The sequence below is a fragment of the Engystomops pustulosus genome, chromosome 6 (assembly GCF_040894005.1).
Source record: "Engystomops pustulosus chromosome 6, aEngPut4.maternal, whole genome shotgun sequence".
Taxonomy (NCBI): domain Eukaryota; kingdom Metazoa; phylum Chordata; class Amphibia; order Anura; family Leptodactylidae; genus Engystomops; species Engystomops pustulosus.
The window spans coordinates 175,234,554-175,255,805 of record NC_092416.1 but is presented as its reverse complement, the minus strand read 5'-3'; the positions used below and the strand labels follow the sequence as shown (position 1 = coordinate 175,255,805).

At 46.2% G+C, this 21,252-nt stretch overlaps 1 protein-coding gene across 5 annotated transcripts in view; it reads right to left on the bottom strand.

The window, feature by feature from the left end:
- Positions 1 to 21,252, bottom strand: part of SDK2 (sidekick cell adhesion molecule 2) — a 427,828-nt gene that overhangs the window by 67,421 nt on the left and 339,155 nt on the right. For all 5 annotated transcript variants that reach the window (XM_072112538.1, XM_072112539.1, XM_072112540.1 and 2 more), the window contains exons 4-9: positions 6,979 to 7,126; positions 5,241 to 5,374; positions 2,359 to 2,470; positions 2,030 to 2,220; positions 1,355 to 1,438; positions 334 to 528 (exon numbers count right to left, since the gene is read on the bottom strand). In XM_072112538.1, coding sequence (XP_071968639.1) covers positions 334 to 528; positions 1,355 to 1,438; positions 2,030 to 2,220; positions 2,359 to 2,470; positions 5,241 to 5,374; positions 6,979 to 7,126 — 864 coding nt within the window. The remainder of the gene's footprint in view (positions 1 to 333; positions 529 to 1,354; positions 1,439 to 2,029; positions 2,221 to 2,358; positions 2,471 to 5,240; positions 5,375 to 6,978; positions 7,127 to 21,252) is intronic.

The following is a 21,252-nucleotide window of genomic DNA, read 5'->3' as shown; positions in this document are numbered from 1 at the left end:
CAATTTTTGTCAGGTCCATAGAGATTAACGGAGCAGAACGGTCATGTGTGGCATTCTGCTCCATTAGTGTGACGGAGCGACCCCTCGCTTTCGTGATCTGTGGTGGTCTCAGCACTGAGACCCCCACTGATCAGCAAGTTAGACCCCATCTCGTGGATAGGGCCTAACTTGCGTTTGTGGGAAAACCCCTTCAAAGAAGATATCACCCTGGAATATAAATGCATATTTCACAGTTCTGCTGCTACATCCATAAAGGTCTGATTACACATCTCTCCAGGGATTATACCTAACCCTGGCTTCAATCCATTGGAGTTATCACACTCGGGTACTTACTAGTCACCGCCAGGTAAGTAGAGGTCTGCACCTCCCCCGCGCTGTTTCGGGCGAAGCACTGGAACATTCCTGTGTCCTCAGGTATCAGCCCGCTGATCCGTAAGCTTCCCGCACTTACGATACGAAACCTGGTGTCCCTCCGGCCGTCAATCAGCGCGGCGTCCTTATACCAGGAGACGGACGGCTGGGGCACCCCTGCCAGGATAAGAGAGGAGTCAGGGGGAGACAATCGCCTGGGAGTGAAGAGCAATTATAAAACTGCGAGATGTAGAAAGTGAGAGGAGAGCGACGATCCGGGCACTACCAGGGAAGTGGCGTCTCCTGGGCACTTATCATAACTGAGAATATTAAATCATCCGCAGATCCCTTCCACGTTCCGCTCATTGCTATCCCGATGCTGCGGGGCTGCGCTGCCCTTTCTGCTAGTAATTATACAGCACAAGCCTAATTGTAGTGCCAGTGATTACTACCGACAAGTGGCCATATATTACCACCCCACACAGCAATATTATAATTTTGGACCCTAGTTGTGTTACAATATTGATAAAGTCCATAGCCGGACTGGATTCAATCCCTGCACATATAGTGGACGATTTTGGGTGGCCATGCGACCGCCCAAATCGCCCAAACTGCAATCCACCATTGGTTAGTGGGGGCCCAAAGGAGCGTGCCCTTGGAGCCCTTCTTATAATCCAGCCCCAGTCTGTGGTTAGGTTAGTGTGATTACCACCACTCAACTTATTCCAAAGGTGAAAGGTGAAAGTTCCTAGTGGCCAATATGTGTAACTGCAGCCTAGCGCTTATTCTCTTGAATAGCAGTTGAGTGTTAGTTCCTGGGGATGACCACTACATTGAGGATGGGGCTGTTCTTCCTGCTCTGTTCCTTGTGTTACCCCCTAGAGGCAGCTGATTGATTGGGGTCCTTATTGACAGACCCTACTGATCTGATATTGATCACTTATTGCCAATATACATGTACCCGCCCTCCCTTTGACCCCTGATGCGCCACCTGTGGACTCACCTTTAGCCTGGCACGGGATGTCAATCACCTTCTCCATCTCGGCCGTTATGTGTCTGTCCGGCTCCTTCACAAACTGCGGGGGTTCTGCGAGAAGACAATGGACCCAGTTATCAGAGAATACAGTATAAATGATCAGAGCAGGCGATGAGACGGCGCTTGTTATTCAGTTCCATATTTGCCTTTTTATTATTTGATTTTTGTTGTTTTTATATAATTATCACGTTTTGTGAGCGGGGAGGCAGTTGGGATTCGCTAATTGGGAATGCATCTCAATTACGGAGCCGTAATCAATTACAAGCCTCTAGAAACCTCCATATGTCAGTGACGGTTCTGCAGAATGTCCGGACTCGGAAAATTGGATGGGACACTGGATTCCCTTGCTCTATCCTGAGCGATGGGCTGCGAGGAGATAGTGGGGCGAGCGGGAAGAAGCCACGATATCTCCACCTGCGGAAATCGCTGTCCTGGGGAGCGTATAGACGCCTACGTGGGTTACGCACAGTCTGTAATATCGATATCTACGTGGAATGAGCAGATGGAGCTGCTGTCATTTGACAGTCGCTCCATTGTCTAGGAGGAGAAGCAGCTGCTTCCTTATGTGACAATATGGAGGGGAATAGAATCATCTGCTATGAAATCTCCCTTATCCTAATAATGAGATGGATCTCCTCTTACCTAGCACGGTCAGGTACGCGCCAGCGCTGACGGCCGGGACGCTGCTGCTACGTAAGGTGGCTTCACACGAGTAATAACCAGCATCGCTCAGTGTGGGGTTCAGGATAGTCAGCCGGCGGCCATACTCGCTCACTCCCATGAAGATGGGTACCCCGTCCTTCTTCCAGGCTATGTTAAGCTTAATGAGAGGCCTGGATACATGAGAAGCAGAAGGTGTTATAGATACTTAGTGCTGATGCCTACGACAACCATGTATGACTTCCCCTTTAAAAATGCAGGTTTTTATAAATGACCCCCCATCTGTACATACTAATCTCACAGTGACTTACCTGGCATTGGCTACGCACTCCATACTGACTTCAGAGGTGCCGGTCACAACGCTGGTGTTCTGGGGTGGGATGATGATAACGGGAGCGATGGGATCTGCAGGACCTCCAACATCTAAGTGAACATTAGGTCACATCATAATAATAATAGTAATAATAATAATAATTCCGTTATTTATATAGCGCACACAGATGACGCAGCGCTGCACAGAGTTTGCCAAATCAGTCCCTGTCCCCAATGGGGCTCACAATGTAATCATCCTACCAGTATGTTTTGGAGTGTGGGAGGAAACCGGAGGAAACCCACGCAAACGCAGAGAGAACATACAAACTCTTTGCAGATGTTGACCTGGATGTGACTTGAACCCAGGACCCCAGCGCTGCAAGGCTGTAGTGCTAACCAGTGAGCCACCGTGCATTGTGTCCATAACAGTATCACATGGACGTGAGACACCTGCTGGTGGTGCATTAATTCAGAGCTGCATATCCCAATTCTGCTAGATGTCCGTGGTCCATTTATGAACGAACAAACTGCTACAACTAACGCTCCATGCCTGAAACACTACGATCAGGGCCGGCGCCAGAACTGGGCATACTGGGGCAAGGGTCTGGGCCCAGAGCTGTTGCTGGGGCCCACATAAGGCAAAGAATCCATGGGGGTGAGGGGGGCTTTATATAAAATTCCCATGAGGGGGCTGTTTGGGATGATAAACTAGGGAATTTTTGGGGTAACAGGAGACTGTATCAGTTTCTGAATTTTTATTGCTGCCACGTAATTTACTGCAAAGGGGCCCACTGAGGCTCTGTCGCCCAGGGGCCCACTGAAACCTGGAGCTGACCCTGATTCCATCATGATTCATATCATAGCAGCGGTCGCTCTCTATAGACAGCGATCCAACAGATGTGTATGAGCTCAAGCACCTGAGAGCTAAGAGCAACGCAGCAGAAATGTGGATTGTGCTACCTGCCCCTAGTGCATAGTCAGACTGCCCTAAAATACATTACAGTCTCACTAGACCTAGACCCAGCAGAGCGGTACCAAGTCCTGGACCTGAGAGCTAAAAGGAAAGCAGCAAATTCTGAATTCTGCAAGTCGTGCCGGGTGGATTGAAGGACTATCCAGGGGGCTCCATGCCTGAAACACTAGAATGTCTCCATAGACATGGATCTAGCGGCCTGGGGTCCGATCATGCACCTGAGAGCGAAGCAGCAGAATTCTGAATGCAACTCAGCACCTGCTTATCCTGGGTTGTAAATGATGACACTTCCCATTCGGATGCACTGGGCACATCTCCCTCCTCCATCGCCCCCTGACATCCCCCCTGCCCCGCGTCCCGCTGACATTATCCATGACCACATTGCGTCTGTAAAACATTTGCTTTCTCTACTGTCAGCAGAAGAGACAACAGGTCTGTGCGCTGAGGTCTGGACGGCGGGCATGTTTCATTTGCAGTAAATCCTGGGCGTGTGCGTTGTATCCTGCTGAGTCGGCAGTCCAGGGATGGGGGAGATTAGTGTGGACTGTACCATCCATCCCTCCACTGGATCCGGGCACAACGTGAACCTTCAGCACAATCCCCAATTCATCTCTTTAACTGGTTAGTAAAACAGCAGCGGCGCAGACAGTGATAAAACAGATCCTACAACTTTCATGGAAGTTTAGCTTAAAGTGAGCGGAGTCTGAGGCTACTATAAGCTGCGGCTCAGCAAATACTCTAATGTGGGCATCCTTTTCTGGAGGGTAAACCTAAAGCACATATATAGCTTGGTATATGTCATATAGTGGTCGTAAAGCAGAGACCATGGCTGTAGGTAGATACCATAGACTTGGCATGCCCCAAAAATGGACACCATGGCTGTAGGTAGATACCATAGACATTGGCATGACCTAAATTGGACACCATGGCTGTAGGTAGATACCATAGACTTGGCATGACCTAAAATGGACACCATGGCTGCAGGTAGATACCATAGGCTTGGCATGCCCTAAAATGGACACAATGGGGGTCATTTACTAAGGGCCCGATTCGCGTTTTCCCGACGTGTTACCCGAATATTTCCGATTTGCGCCGATTTCCCCTGTATTACCCCGGGATTTTGGCGTATGCAATCGGATTGTGGCGCATCGGCGCCGGCATGCGTGCGACGGAAGTATTTAGAGTATTTGCTGAGCCGCAGCTTATAGTAGCCTCAGACTCCGCTCACTTTAAGCTAAACTTCCATGAAAGTTGTAGGATCTGTTTTATCACTGTCTGCGCCGCTGCTGTTTTACTAACCAGTTAAAGAGATGAATTGGGGATTGAGCTGAAGGTTCACGTTGTGCCCGGATCCAGTGGAGGGATGGATGGTACAGTCCACACTAATCTCCCCCATCCCTGGACTGCCGACTCAGCAGGATACAAAGCACAATGGGGGTCATTTACTAAGGGCCCGATTCGCGTTTTCCCGACGTGTTACCCGAATATTTCCGATTTGCGCCGATTTCCCCTGTATTGCCCCGAGATTTGGCGGAGGGCGTGGCCGAACGAAAACCCGACGTATTCGGAAAAAACGCCGCATTTAAAAACGGAAAATGTGTCGCTTGGGACGCGCTTACCTTCACTTGGTCCGGGTCGGTGAATTTCAGCGCATCCGGATGCTTTTCAGCGCAGCAGCGCCACCTGGTGGACTGCGGAGGAACTGCCTTAGTGAATCCCGGCCGGACCCGAATCCACCGCAGAGAAGGCGCCGCTGTATCGCGAATGAGCCGGGTAAGTAAATCTGCCCCTATGGCTGTAGGTAGATACCATAGACTTGGCATGCCCTAAAATGGACCCCCTGTACCCACTAAATACAGGGCCATCACCATCCACAAGACCAGGGAGCAAGGCCGACCCATCACTTACTTTCCACCGTCAACGTAATTGGTTGACTGGTCTTGTTGTCTCCATTCTTGTCGTTGACAGCCTGCACATAGTATCGTCCAGTATCGGGGGCTACACTGGACAGGATCACCAGTGTGTTGTCCGTGGTGATAGCACTGTGTGGTAGAAAAAAATCTGAATTAGCAAAAACATTATCCATAAAGTTACCCATAACCTAATACATCCTAACCAAGGAAAGAGCGAGCGGTCAACCAGCCGGTGGCTGCAGAAGGGTCCAATTAGAAGAACACCCAATACCCTGGGTGCTGGATGTGTATACTGTAGGCTGGGGGATCCATAGTATACTCGGTGCATTGTTACAAACTCATAAAAGACCCTTCATTATGTTTCCAAAAAATCTTTCACAAAGGAATCCGGATTACGTCCTGCACCCAGTACTCAAAATTTGGGCTAAGTACGGTCTTTTGTCTGTGTCCTGGACCGGCACAGCTGGTACCCTGATAAGCGGCACTAATCTCAGCCCAAGCTTACGAAACTGAATTTCCCTACAAGATACGGGTTGTGCTGGAAGCGGCGGATACAGGATATTCTGGTCTCCTTGCTCAATGACCTGACACCCTTTCCACTCGGCTTTTCTGGCACCGGTCCCCATAGATATCTCCCCGCTCAGCGCCACTCACATGGGATCAGCTGCCAGATGATCTGGATAATAATTCTCTGCAATTAGGTAGATAAGGCAGAATATGCCGCCGGTTCATTAGTACTTCTAAATTCCTGGATGATTCAGCTTGAGACAGGTGTTCCTGAGCCAAAGATACTGCGTGCCTACAACTTGGAGCCGCTCATAATGGGATTCTGTAAATGTTGTTTATTACAGGAGTTTATTTCAATTAAAGAGGCAAAGACCTTAAAACTTATTATTTTTCCAAAACTGGATAATTCAGATCCACATTGCACAAAGGTTGGGACACAATCAGTTTCCTCCCCCCTCTGGCAGCTAACAATTGGAGAGGGCTCAAGACACCAACAGCTGGAGCCGGTGCAGGACTCTATCAGTTTCCTCCCACCTTCTGGCAGCCTACTGCTGGGGCAGGCTCAGGTCACAATCAGTTTCCTCCCACCCTCTGTCAGGCTTCTGCTGGGACAGGCTCAGGACACAATCAGTTTCCTGCTTCCTCTGGAAGCCAACACTTGGGAAATGCTCAGGACACAATCAGTTTCCTCCCCCCTCTGGCAGCCAAATGCTGGGGCAGGCTCAGGACACAATCAGTTTCCTCCCAGCCTTTGGCAGCCTACGACTGGGGCGGGCTCAGTTCACAATCAATTTCTTTCCCCACTCTGGCAGCCAAATGCTGAGGCAGGCTCAGTGCACAATCAGTTTCCTCCCACCCTCTGGCAGCCTACTTCTGGAGTTGGCTCAGGAGACACAATCAGTCGCCCCCTCTGGCAGTGTAATGCTGGGGAAGGCTCAGGACACAAAGAGTTCTCTCCCCCCTCTGGCATCCAACTGCTGGGGACGGCTCAGTTACCCCTGCACCCCACCCATGGCAGCTAACTTCTGGAGCTGGCTTAGTACACAATCAGCTGCCCACTCCCTCTTGACGATAACTGCTGGAGTGGGCTCAGGAGACACAATCAGTTTCCTCCTCCCTCTGGCAGCCAACTATTGGAGCTGGCTTAGTACACAATCAATTTCTTGCTCCCTCATATTGATTATTGCTGGAAAACATCAGTTTTACACCATTTTCCATGCACTTACATGCGATTGCTTGGAGGGATCTTCCTTCCGTCTCTGAACCATGTGACTTGTGGTTGAGGGAAACTGGCGATACTCGGGGCGACAATCACAGCTGCACCTCCATGAGATACAGAGAGGGAGGTGTCCCCATCTTCAAAGTTCCCCATATCTGAAAAAGAGGAGATCATTAAAAGGATTGTAAATCCACAAATATATAAATCTACCCATATATTAGAGGGGTTGTTCCAAAATCACAACCTACCTACCTACAGAATCTAACATCTAACCAATAACGAGAATCGGGCCCATACATGTAAGTATATAGGATGTGAGGGTTGGACATATATCACCTATCCATAAGAACACTCCTTTAAGGAGCCACTAGAGTTGAGACAAATATTTGCAAACTATGAATGGAGTAGATTTTCTGATGTCTAGTACCTATCTGTATGACACCCTATACTATCCCCCCAACTGTCTTCTATACGGATGCTCCAAAATACTATGTATGTATATACTCTATACAGGGAAACCAAAAATGATAGATCTGTTCCAGAACTGATGGGGAACTCCAGGAAGAGATGATCTTTGGAGAAAGTTTGCTAACTGGCACATGGGGAAGATGGGGATTCTGCTTGTATCCATCAGTTACACCGGACCTATACATACAGTATATATATATAGGTCAGTGAGCCAGCACCACACATACAGGCCATGTACATTTGAGTCAGATCATGATAATTCATTGTGACATTGGAGTCATTAGATCCTAGTTATGTCCTGGTGTAAATGAGCGATGCGTTAATTACAGAGAGGAAGCGGCTAAATATAGGGAAATGGCATATGATGAATATAAGATAAGATAATACTTTATCGATCCCCTAATGGAAATTCGTGTGTACATAGTCTCTGGGATCCAGGGTTTCTGTCGGCTGTTCCAGTGGTGCCAGCGCTTTAAGCAGGCATGCATGGCAACCACCAAGATACAGCTTGCAGCATTTACCCCCATCTAGGGCTAGCATTCTGGTTGCTGGATACATAAAATTAGCGGTTTTAGCAGGAGAGCAGGAATTGGATCTATGGGGCAGATTTACTTACCCGGTCCATTTGCGATCCAGCGGCGCGTTCTCTGCGGTGGATTCGGGTCCGACCGGGATTCACTAAGGTAGTTCCTCCGACGTCCACCAGGTGTCGCTGCTGCGCTGAAGTTCCCCAGAATGCACTGAAGTACACCGGCCTATTCTTAGTTTAGATAAGTGCAAGCTCTGCGACACTTTTTGTTTTTTAAATGCGGCGGTTTTTCCAAATCCGGCGGGTTTTCGTTCGGCCACGCCCCCCGATTTCCGTCGCGTGCATGCCAATGCCGATGCGCCACAATCCGATCGCATGCGCCAAAATCCCAGGGCAATACAGGGAAAATCGGTGCAAATCGGAAATATTTGGGTAACACGTCGGGAAAACGCGAATCAGGCCCTTAGTAAATGACCCCCAATGTGTTACAAGGGTGGTGGTTTGTTGGTACTGGAGCTTACATCTCGGCTGCTATACCAGGTGCTGTGTGTTGCCAGGTTTCGGCACTTATCTAGGTTGCGGTTGGTAATGGCCGTCCCATTGAGGAGCCACCAATATGTATGACGCCACACGCTCAGTCTTGGATACGTCGGTACCACCAGTAAAATCTGATCTTGGTGCCCACCACTGTACAGCTACAAGTTTGTTACATAATCTTTTCATATAAGATGCATAGAATAGTTGAGATGCTTGATGCTAAATATATGTATAATATACAGCGAGGTGCCTCGTCTGGCACCACGAACGGGGGCTCGGGGGCCCATGTAACGCTGGGATCCACCTGTGGGCCAGCCCAAGCTGTAGCTTCTATGAACCTGCTTGCATAAGTCATAAGTGGGTTGTCTTATGCATCTAAAGACAATGGGGCAGATTTACTTACCCGACCCATCGCGATCCCGCGGTGCGATGTCCGCCGAGGATTCGGGTCCGGCGTGATTCAACTAACATCATGCGTCTGAGTTCCTGCAGGTGTTGCTGCTGCGCCCAGGTCCGCTGGAGTTCACCTTCTTCTTCCTGCTTCATGTGAGTGCTTTATCTTGCTACAGATTCCGTTTTTTAAATTCCGTTGGGTTGTCCGACTGCCACACCCCCCGATTTCTGATCCGTGCAAGCCGGCGCCGATGTGACATAATCCGATCGTGTGCGCCAAAAAACCAGGGCAACTCAGTGCAATTCGGCGCAAAACGGAAATGTTCAGGAAAACCTGACGGAATTGTGGTCCGTGGACCCTTAGTAAATGTGCCCCAATGTATGGAAAGCATAGAGGGGGGGGCTGAGGTCAGTAACCCCCACTGTGACCCAAAAAACTAATCTATATAACACGACATGGTTATGTTACATAGAATTGTTTCTCCTAAATCCCTTCCTCATCCAATCCCTTCCTTGGATGAACTTGATGGACTTGTTCCGTTTTTCATCTGTATAAACTATGTAACTATGTAACATTTCCATTACATTCTAGGAATGTAGATTCTCCATGTATATTCCTTACACTGCTGTTCTCTTAGCTCTGTGCGTTAAACTTCTTCACAGCTCTACCCCTAAGAGTGACCTCTGTAGTAGTTACCATAAGGCTGCTATAGCTTTTATTTAGATCAGAAGGGAGAGCTGTGGTGCAGTTCAGTGCAGAGGACTAAGAGCACAGCAGTGTGAGAACATAGAGAACCCCAGTGCACTTGCAAAGCTGCAGCCCCTCCTATCTGTAGCGTGTGCCTGCTGTAGTACTTACTAGCAGCTTGTTACAGCTTTTTATTAAAAAAAGATGGCCTGCAGAGCAGCTCAACTCACAAAGCAAAGAGCACAGCAGTGTGAGGACACTCCCCCGATGCACAATCCAGGAATAAAAATGCATTTATACCAATCCCACTGGTAATAACAACACACACAAAGGTATGGTTACACATCTGTCCAGGGATAATAATTAACACTGTCTGCACAGAGCACAGCAGTGTGAGGACACTCCCCTAGCACAATCCTTGAATATAAATCCATATTTAACAGTCCTGCTGCTACTAACAACATACATAAAGCTATGATTAAACATCTCTCAAAGAACAATACCTTACACTTTCTGCACAGAGCACAGCAGTGTGAGGACATTCCTCTAGCACTTGAATATAAATCCATAATTCACAGTTCTGCTGCTACTAATAACATACACAAATGTCTGATTACACATCTCTCAAGGGACAATATCTACCACTGTCTGCACAGAGCACAGCAGTGTGAGGACACTCCCCTAGCACAATCCTTGAATATAAATCCATAATTCACAGTTCTGCTGCTACTAATAACATACACAAATGTCTGATTACACATCTCTCAAGGGACAATATCTACCACTGTCTGCACAGAGCACAGCAGTATGAGGACACTCCTCTAGCACTTGAATATAAATCCACATTTCACAGTTCTGCTGCTACTAAGAACATACACAAATGTCTGATTACACATCTCTCCAGGGCCAATGCTCGCTGGCGGCAGTCTATATAGTCAATAATGCAGATGGGTTTCCCTTTAAACGCAACAAAAGTTTTGTTTTTCGTTCTAACCAAACAAACTAAACTAATAGAAGAGTTGACTATGACGAAGAGCTCGTTACTTCTCTGTAATGGTTGTAATTAAAAACATGCTAAGCATTTCCCTTTAACAACATCATCATTAACGAGGCTCGTTAGCACAGCTGCCTTATTAATTCCTCATCAGCGCAGAGTTTTTTCGCTGGCTGCCTCCTCGCTCGGCCCCACCCCCGATCTCCGCATAATGATCTCGGGTGCCATCAAACACACTTCTTTTGGCATGTCCCGTTAACGATCCCGAACTCTTGCGCATTTGCTGTCATCCCTTGTTGCAGCATCCGAACGGTTAATATTTTATGACTAAAAACAATCAGTTGTATTTTTTTTTTTTGCTCCCCCTCAATTAAAAATAGATTTACGGTAATTGAACACTGTGGAGCTGCAACGTGGTGGAGATAACTCGGAGGCTTTGTAGCAGATTAACATCAGGTGCAAGAAGGATATCAAAGATGTACGGGAGGCGCGTTGTGAGGACGCGATAGTCTGCAGGATCTGGACCAGGAGCCTATAGATGTGCGGACATGGGTTCAATCAAAGGAACATCTTCATGGAGACTCAATAGGATCACACGGAACACTTCTAGGCACTTCATTTAGATCAGGTCAATGGGTCTCCTACAAGACTATTCCGCGTCTAGGATAAGGACCATTCAAGAAGAGCTACTCTGATAAGATGACACGCCACGGATCAGTCAACGGCAGCTTGAGGAGTCTGGTCACATGACAGTCCTATTAGTGAGAATTAGGGTTGCCACCTCTGCAATTCAAAAGATCTTCCTGCGGCCTGCCTAAATTTAGAGTTTGCCTTGCATGCGTGACCACTCTTCGTGCTGGGCATGCTCAGCCCGGTCGTGGGGGAGCATCAGTGGGTCCCAATTCTCCAGATCAGTGTAGGTCCCCAAATATGGGTAATACTAGGCAATGCCTATTATTGGTTGAACATCAAAAGATAAAGTTGATCTGATGTAAGTGCAGAAGAAAGCAACCAAGGTCATGGGTGGATTAGAGTAGAAGTTATTGGGTTTGAAAAAAAGACAAATATGGGTTGGTCTAATAACAATGTACAGCTAGACATAAGAAATATCACCATCTTCATTATCATCATAGACAGGATTCTTTACAGTAACGTGATGTCTGATACATGTACAAGCTCAGGATGATGTGATGTCTGATACATGTACAAGCTCAGGATGATGTGATGTCTGATACATGTACAAGCTCAGGATGATGTGATGTCTGATACATGTACAAGCTCAGGATGATGTGATACCTGATACATGTACAAGCTCAGGATGATGTGGTGTCTGATACATGTACAAGCTCAGGATGATGTGATGCCTGATACCTGCACAAGCTCAGGATGATGTGATGTCTGATACATGTACAAGCTCAGGATGATGTGATGTCTGATACATTTACAAGCTCAGGATGATGTGATGTCTGATACATTTACAAGCTCAGGATGATGTGATGTCTGATACATGTACAAGCTCAGGATGATGTGATGTCTGACACATGTACAGGCTCAGGATGATGTGATGTCTGATACATGTACAAGCTCAGGATGATGTGATGTCTGATACATGTACAAGCTCAGGATGATGTGATACCTGATACATGTACAAGCTCAGGATGATGTGGTGTCTGATACATGTACAAGCTCAGGATGATGTGATGTCTGATACATGTACAAGCTCAGGATGATGTGATGTCTGATACATGTACAAGCTCAGGATGATGTGATGTCTGATACATGTACAAGCTCAGGATGATGTGATGTCTGATACATTTACAAGCTCAGGATGATGTGATGTCTGATACATGTACAAGCTCAGGATGATGTGATGTCTGATACAAGTACAAGCTCAGGATGATGTGATGGCTGATACAAGTACAAGCTCAGGATGATGTGATGGCTGATACATGTACAAGCTCAGGATGATGTGATGTCTGATACATGTACAAGCTCAGGATGATGTGATGTCTGATACATGTACAAGCTCAGGATGATGTGATGCCTGATATATGTACAAGCTCAGGGTGATGTGATGTCTGATATATGTACAAGCTCAGGATGATGTGATGTCTGATACATGTACAAGCTCAGGATGATGTGATGTCTGATACATGTACAAGCTCAGGATGATGTGATGCCTGATATATGTACAAGCTCAGGGTGATGTGATGTCTGATATATGTACAAGCTCAGGATGATGTGATGTCTGATACATGTACAAGCTCAGGATGATGTGATGTCTGATACATGTACAAGCTCAGGATGCTGTGAAGGATGATGTGAAGGGGTATGAATGTCTTGAAAATATGACTATGAATATGCCAGCTACTCATGTTGTGCCACTCATAGCTGGGGCAAAAGTTGAGTTCGCTCTACGTTCTCAGCATCAAAATACATAAAAGTGACTTGTTGCTGCTCTCAATAACAGGCCCTGTTTTCCCCGTATCATCTGCATCGTAACACACTGAAGTTTGCTTCGGTCACCACTTTGCAGGCAATATTATGTTAGTAATGTGTTGTATTTGATGATACGCACTCAATGGGGGGGGTTACAGTTTGATTTCTGCTGGGGGGGGGGGGGGGGTATTCTTTTTTACTATGTGCAACAATCAGAGGGCTTGTCTTACTTGCTTTGGTGGGGGGCATCTGTAGCCAGGCCCCACTGCCTGAGGGGACCCATCAGAGATATAATTGACGTGTGGTAGTTGGGGGGGCGCCTATCAACATTTGGCTGTGGGGCGACTTTTCTTCCATTATAAGCCATAGGGTGTCAGCTATCTGCGAAATAAAGCTGACCTTGAAATTTATCTGGAATTCTGACCAGCAGCAATCCAGATCTCGGAAGATGTAACAAACACATTACATTTTCTTATCTCCCCTTGTAATACCAGGGTACCATAGCCAGGCCGCAATGCATTGTGGGTAGCAGGAGACTAATTAAAGCCTTAAGCAGGCTTACACGTTGGAACGTGGGGCGGGTGCCCGATGGAAGCGTCCTGTATGCAGCGTTTGATGGCGGCCGGTTGGGGGGAACAGGTAGAGCGGCGCACGCTACGCGGGATTCCTGCTGCTGTGTTATGTTGTCACCGACTTGTAAGGATCCGAATTTCAATGGAGGGAGAAGCTTCCCTTCAAATGACCTATTTTTCAAAGCCAGCTTTGTATGCTAAAGTGTGTCCAATAAAGAGCAACTCCGCATCTCATCTCCCATTCCCCAACTTTGTCTACTAAGGAGATTAACTCTAAAAGATCTGAATGGATTTATCCGAGAGAAACAGTATATACTAATAATTCTTACATCATTACTTTTACATCATAACCCAAACACTCAGAAGTCCCAAGATGTCGTGTGACAAAGGTGCACAATGGGGCACATTTACTTACCTTGTCCTGTCGCGATCCAGCGCCGAGTTCTCCTTCGAGGGTTCGTGTTTTCCGGCGATTCACTACGGTCGTGCGCCCGATGTCCACCAGGTGTCGCTGCTGCGTCGAGGTCCGCCGGTGTTCACCATCCTCTTCCTGGTGCAGGTAAGCGTGTGTCAAGCGACACATTTTTTTAAAAATTTCGCGTTTTTTCAGAATCCGTTGGGTTTTCCGATGGCCACGCCTCCCAATTTCTGTCGCATGCGACCTGGCACCGATGCGACACAATCCAATCGTGTGCGCCAAAAACCCGGGCAAATTCAGGGAAAAACAGTGCAAATCGGTAAAATTCTGAAAACCTGATGAAAAATAGCAATATGGGCCCTTAGTAAATGACCCCCAATGTGTTTGATGAATCTGCCGCCTGAGGCGAGACACTCACCTCGCCTCAGGGCAGGTCCAGTGCTGTTTGAGAATAAGGTAAAGTTGTATGAAGGTGCAATTTCTGTAGCACAGAAACTGAGTGGCCCCATCTGGCTCAGGGTGGTGGGACCAGGATGTTTTTTTTTTTTTGGAGGATCCAGAGGTGGGAATTATTTATCCGTATTTTACATAGAACTGTTTAGAAGGTGTGAAATATGGGTCTAAGAGGAGACATGAGGGGCAGGGCCGGCGATGGCACGGGGCATACCTGGGCAGGTTCCGGGGCCCAGAGCTGATGGGGGGGGGCACATAAGGAATCCATGTGGCTGAGGGGGGCTGTATCAAATGAATTCATAGGGTGTCAGGGGTTTGTACACAAAATAACCATGAGGGGCTTTATATAAAATAACCATGAGGGGGCTGTATCTAATGAATCCATAGGGGTTGAGGGGACTGTTTGGGATGATAAACTAGGGAATATTTTAGGGAACAGGACACTTTTTGTTTACTTTTCTGAATTTTTAATGCCGCCATGTGAGTTCACTGCAAATGGGCCCACTCAGGGTCTGTCGCCCAGTGGCCTAGTGAAACCAGGAGCCGACCTGATGAGGGGCAAATGAAATAATGATATATATCTGCAAATGGGTTGGAGCCAAAACGACCTATAATAACACAACGAAAACCGCACACTCGGCATTTCTTCGAAAAAAAAAAAAAAATGAAACTACATTTTTATAAATTGAGTTGAACACATTTCCCTTCGGGCTGGATTAACCCCTTATCTCCTGGCAGCGGTTGATCCCTCAAGTGGTAAAGTGTTTACCAGCCGCGGGGGCCGCCCCCCTCCGGCCGCCTCAGTCAGGTGTGACGCCCCACCGAGGAGAACTGTTGACGTGATTAATTCCTGCCCAGAGGAGCCTATTATACCAGGAATACATAATCCGTTCCGGCAGCTCCTTCTCCATCCCATAGTCGTTAACCCCTGCAGGTCGTCTGACACAGATACAATTATTACAGGGCAACACTTTGCATATGCGGATGATGGGAGGGGGGAATGGAATCATTATCTATTCGCTGCTAAAGTAAGATGGAATATTTCCATTAAAATGATGAATTTTTTGGGTGTCGTCTTGTTGGTTTTTGGTCCAAATCGATTCATTCGGTTCTTAAATTAACTTGTGACCCAGTTGCAAAAAAAAAAAATTTAAAATTACCCGGAGGAGAACAAAGATTGTCAGATTCTGGTGTAAAATTGGAGTTTTTTGATGGTTTCAGGGTCAGAGATTCATTTCCAGGCCGATGTCGGGAACGCTTCTTGCTGCATGAATTATACGTATTCATATCTCTCTCCGAGAGGCGATAAAAAAAAACCCTCTAACAACGGAGCATGAGAAATAACCTCCCGGCTTCATCCCGGCCACGGAACGTCTCTCCGGAATCATTTCTCACCGGGTCAAGTAGAAAAATATTGTCTGTTACACGACTGTTATTGGAAGAACATAAACGCTGAATCTGCTCACTCGGAAATCGCCCTCCGGAGACGCGCGGATACTGAATCTTATTGTTGGAATTCTCATTGAGGCTTGTGTATTCAGTTTACTCAAGTCTATGACCGTCCCCATAAACTTTCCGGGATTACCGGAGAGTCAACGCGGGTCATTGCCCAAGGTGTGGGAATAAGGTATCGGAGAGAGAGAGAGGTTTATGGCACCGGGGCACATCCCTGGCACTTTATGGAAGGTGTCGATGCTCTGAATTACCGAGGCTTCTTGTATATCGCAGAATGTTTTTGCATTGGGAAGCAGAGGAGAAATATTAGTCGGCCTCAGAGGCATTATACGTGCAATGGTGTCTGGCTCTGACAGTCCGCTACAATTAGGTTCTCCGTGGTTTATCACTGCGGGGATGTGTTCTGTACATAGAGGATCGTAAGACAATAGTAAAGAGCCATTATTCTACATGTTACATACACAGCCCGATAGAACCTGCATTCTGGTAAGAGGCCTGAGTAGGGTAGAGCAGAACCGCAATGTTCGGGTCCGTGCAGCACATTGAGGATTCAGGTCCCCAAATCCTAACTTTGGCCACGGGTTTCGGCATTCAGTCTCATCCCCAAATAATCAGTTAAGCATTGTGTCACGCAGGTCTTACCAGTGGGTCTTCGTGTTCCGGTTCAGGTACCCAAACTGAACTTTTGTTCAAAGTTCGGCCGAAATCGGACTGACACGGGTCCGCTTATCACTAGACTAGAGTTAGTTCCATAGTGATGAGTCAAAATGGACAACAACAAGACCAATCAAAGAATTTACCAGATATGTACTAATGAGTCCAGTGTATTTATGAGCTGAATAAGACTCTTATAAGCTCTCTTGACTCTCCATGCGCCCCTCACAGTGAAAGAGAGGTAGGCGTTAACACCCAACAACCATCAGCCACCGAGAGGTGCAGGGAAGTAGGGAGGTGCTCCTAAGAATACACTAGACTCATAACTATGTGTCCAGTGTATTCCTTGGCTACACCACAGAGTCTTTCCATATACTTTCTGTATCAGATCAAAAAATAATCTTTATCAGCGGACCAGCTTCTCCTCTAGAACCTTTCCAGCTAGTGCAGGACATTAGTAGAAGATTTGGTGACCTCCAGCCCAGGATAGTTGATCCCTACTTCTTAATACAAAAAGTTTCCAAGTTTACAACATTTTTCAGAGTCACCGTAAAGGGAGACAATGAACTCGCCTGTTAGATGTCCCACCAGGGGTAGTCCCTGCTGTTTTTGTTTACTTGACACCTTCATTGTGATTTCTATAGCCGATCACTGGCTTCAGTGGCCACTGCCAGTAATTCATCGGAGTGGTCAGGTGGGTAGGCGAGGACGTCATCGATGTAACCAAGTACATAGAGATCATCAGGAACCACTAGAGCAGAGCTGCAGTTGTAGGGATATTCCGGCCAAACTATGAATATCCAATGGGGCAGATTTACTTACCCGGCCCATTCGCGATCCAGCGGCGCGTTCTCTGCACAGGATTCGGGTCCGGACGGGATTTATGAAGGTAGTTCCTCCGCCGTCCTGCTGCACTGAAAATCATCTGAACGCACCGGGATACACCGAGCTGGACCAGGTGAAGGTAAGCGCTTCCCAAGCGACACATTTTCGGTTTTTAAATGCGGCGGTTTTTCCGAATACGTCGGGTTTTCGTTCGGCCACGCCACCCGATTTCCATCGCGCTCATGCCGATGCGCCACAATCCGATCGCGTGTGCCAAAATCCCTGGGCAATTCAGGTACAAATCGGCGCAAATCGGAAATATTCGGGTAATTCGTCGGGAAAACGCGAATCGGGCCCTTAGTAAATGACCCCCAATGGGGTCCCGGGGCAATCGGAAATATTTGGGTAACACGTCGGGAAAACGCGAATCGGGCCCTTAGTAATAGTAGTCATTTTCTAAGGGCCCGATTCGCGTTTTCCCGACGTGTTACCCGGATATTTCCGATTTGCGCCGATTGTACCTGAATTGCCCCGGGATTTTGGCGCACGCGATCGGATTGTGGCGCATCGGCGCTGGCATGCACGCGATGGAAATCGGGGGGCGTGGGCGAACGAAAACCTGACGGATTCGGAAAAAACGCCGCATTTAACAAAAAAAATGTGTCGTGAAAATAGCGCTTACCTTCATCCAGGATAGGCCGGTGAATTTCAGGGCATTTCGGCGCGCCTCCGGGAACTTCAGCGCAGCAGCGCCACCTGGTGGACGGCGGAGGAACTACCTTCATAAATCCCGGCCGGACCCGAATCCAGCGCAGAGAACGCGCCACTGGATCGCGAATGGGCCGGGTAAGTAAATCTGCCCCATTGTGTTTGATTTGTCTCCTGCGGTTCGTTTTCTTCTTACTATTTCTATATGGAACCAAGGGACGCAGCAGAATACAACCTAGCGTAGAGGTTGGTGGGCCCAAGGATTCCCGGTCTGACATTGCTTTGTAGTAGTATTATTCTGCCTTCAAAAACTACTATCACAGTTACTAATATAATTCCTGCCACTTGGTTAGAGATAAGGAGCTCAGAGCTCAGCCTCCCTGACTGTATACTTATGGTATGGAGAATATAGACGGCAGGATAATCACAGTGTATGATGGACTGTACCACACAGACTCTCCACAGTGACTAATAATTATCAGACAGGTTCCTGTCACACAGTTATAGATAAGGAGCTCACAGCTCAGCCTCCCTGACTGTATACTTATGGTATAGATATTAAAGATGGGACGAGAATCACAGTGTATGATGGACTCTACCACACAGGTTCTCCACAGTGACTAATAATTATCAGACGGGTCCCTGCCAAACAGTCATAGATAAGGAGCTCACACCTCAGCCTCCCTGACTGTATACTTATGGTATAGATATTAAAGATGGGACGAGAATCACACTGTATCATGGACTGTACCACACAGACTCTCCACAGTGAGGACAGAAAATCTATCACAGTTACTAGTAACAATCAGACGGGTTCCTGCCACACAGTTATAGATTAGGAGCTCACAGCTCAGCCTCCCTGACTGCATACTTATTGTATGGAGAAAGATATTAGGGTAATTACAGAGCATCCTCAGCTAGAAGAGATGATCCTGTCTTTCAATGGTCATGTGATGCTGTGCTGATACATCATGGGATTGACAGCAAACGAGAAAAGAATGGGGAATGCCTTCTTCAAACAAGTGCGAAGGAAAGTCATATTTACACTGGAGATTGTCTATAAAAGGTAATTCTAGCTTCTCTTATTATTTTAATCCTTTCTCTTCTTCCGGCCTAATGTCTCATTGCATAATTGTAAAATCCAAGTTAAAGGTTAGTAGCCAAAAAATGATTGAAGAAAGCAAAAAGTCAACGAAATTCTGCTTTTCCGCAATTGAAGACGGCACCTACACCGATCAATACAAAGGGATAATAATCACCAGCAATAAAACTGCAGCATTGTCTATTAGGAAGCTGGCGTCCTGCCACTTTAAGGGTCAGTCCGGTTTACGTCAGCCTGGGCTATAATCCAGGAGCACCGCGGGCCTTGGGGAAAAGGATGCTATAATGAATCTGGTAATAGATTCCAGTATTATCAGGACAGTATAAGACAATAGGCAGGGTGCCCGGCAGCAGCCGTGAGTGGTGCTATCACACTGAGCGCTCGCTGGGATCCGCCGAGCCCGCTGCATCTTAACCCCTACGGGACACAGCATCTTTTGGCCTAAAGGACGCGGCCCCATTTTTCAAATCTGGCCTGTGTCACTATAAGTGGTTATAGCGTGGGAACACTGTGAGATATCCAGGGGATTTTGAGATTGTTTTCTCGTGACACGTTGTACTTCAAATTAGTTTAAAAATTTGGATGAAATCTTTTGCGTTTAGTTATGAAAAAAAACAAAATTTGGCAAAAATTTTGAAAAATTCTTTATTTTCAACGTTCTAAATTCTCTACTTTTGATTCAGAAAGTCATAGCACCCAAATAAATTCATAACTTACATTTCCCAAATGTCTGCTTTATGTTGGCATGGTTTTTTCAGATTCCACATATTTTACTAGAATGTTATGAGGCTCAGAATTTGGGTGCCATTTTTCACATTTTTTGTAAAATCGCCAAAACCTGTATTTAGATGGACCTGCACAGTTTCTAATTGACACTGAGAGGCCTAAATAATAGCGAGACTCGTAAATTACCCCATTGTGGAAACTACACCCCTCAACGTATGAAAAACCACTTTTAAGAAGTTTGTTAACCCTTTACGTGTTTTATAGGGGTTAAAACAAAATGGAGGTGGAGTCTGCAAATTGTAATATTTTTTCACAATACACTCATTTTGGGTGGAAAATTAAACATTTGTAATGGATAAAATGAAAAAAGGCTCCACAAAGTTTGATACCCAATCTCTCCCGAGTACACCGATACCCTACATGTGGTGGTAACCTGCTGTATGGGCGCACGGCCGGGCATAGAAGGGAAGGAGGCGCCATCCAGATCAGATTTGCTATGTCACATTGTACAGGCTATAATTTTTTTCTTTTTTTTATTGTGCACCTATAGGGGCTTATTTCTTTTGCCACATGAGATGCACTTTTCTAATACATAATTTTGGGGCATCTATAGCTAATTGGTGAGATTTAATTAACTCTTTGTTGGTGGAGGAAATGAAAATCATCAATTTTTAGGAAAATTTTTATGTGTTTTTTTTTTGGCCGTTAACCATACCATGAAAATAGTATATTATTTTTATTCTTTGGGTCGCCACGTTTATGAAAATACTTCATTTATATATATTTTTTTATTTTTTCCCATTTTTACTGAATAAAAAGTAATTTGGCAAAATTGTTGTTAATTTTAGCATCACCGTCTTTCATATGCATAACTTTTTTATTTTTCACCTCAAAAATCTGTTTAAGGGCTTATTTTTTGCAAGAATGATAGCTCTTTTTAGTGGTCTTATTTTAGATTGCGTAACTTTTTAAAATCACTTTTTTAGAGCATTTTTAAAGGGCATTAATAAAAAATCATCTTTATCAGAGAGAGTTTTTTTAGGTTGTTTTTTACGGGGTTCACTTTGCGGATCTAATAACGATTCTGTTTTATTATACAGATTGTTACGGACGCAGGGATACCAAATATGTGGGGGTTTTGTGTATTTTATTCAATTGTACTGAATAAAAACTAATTTGGAGAAAATCTTATTCATTTTAGCATCACCATCTTTTTATATGCATAACTTTTTTATTTTTTGGCAGATAAATCTTGTTAGGGGCTTATTTTTTGCGAGAACAGTTGTTCTTTTTAGTGGGCTTATTTTGGAGTGCATAACA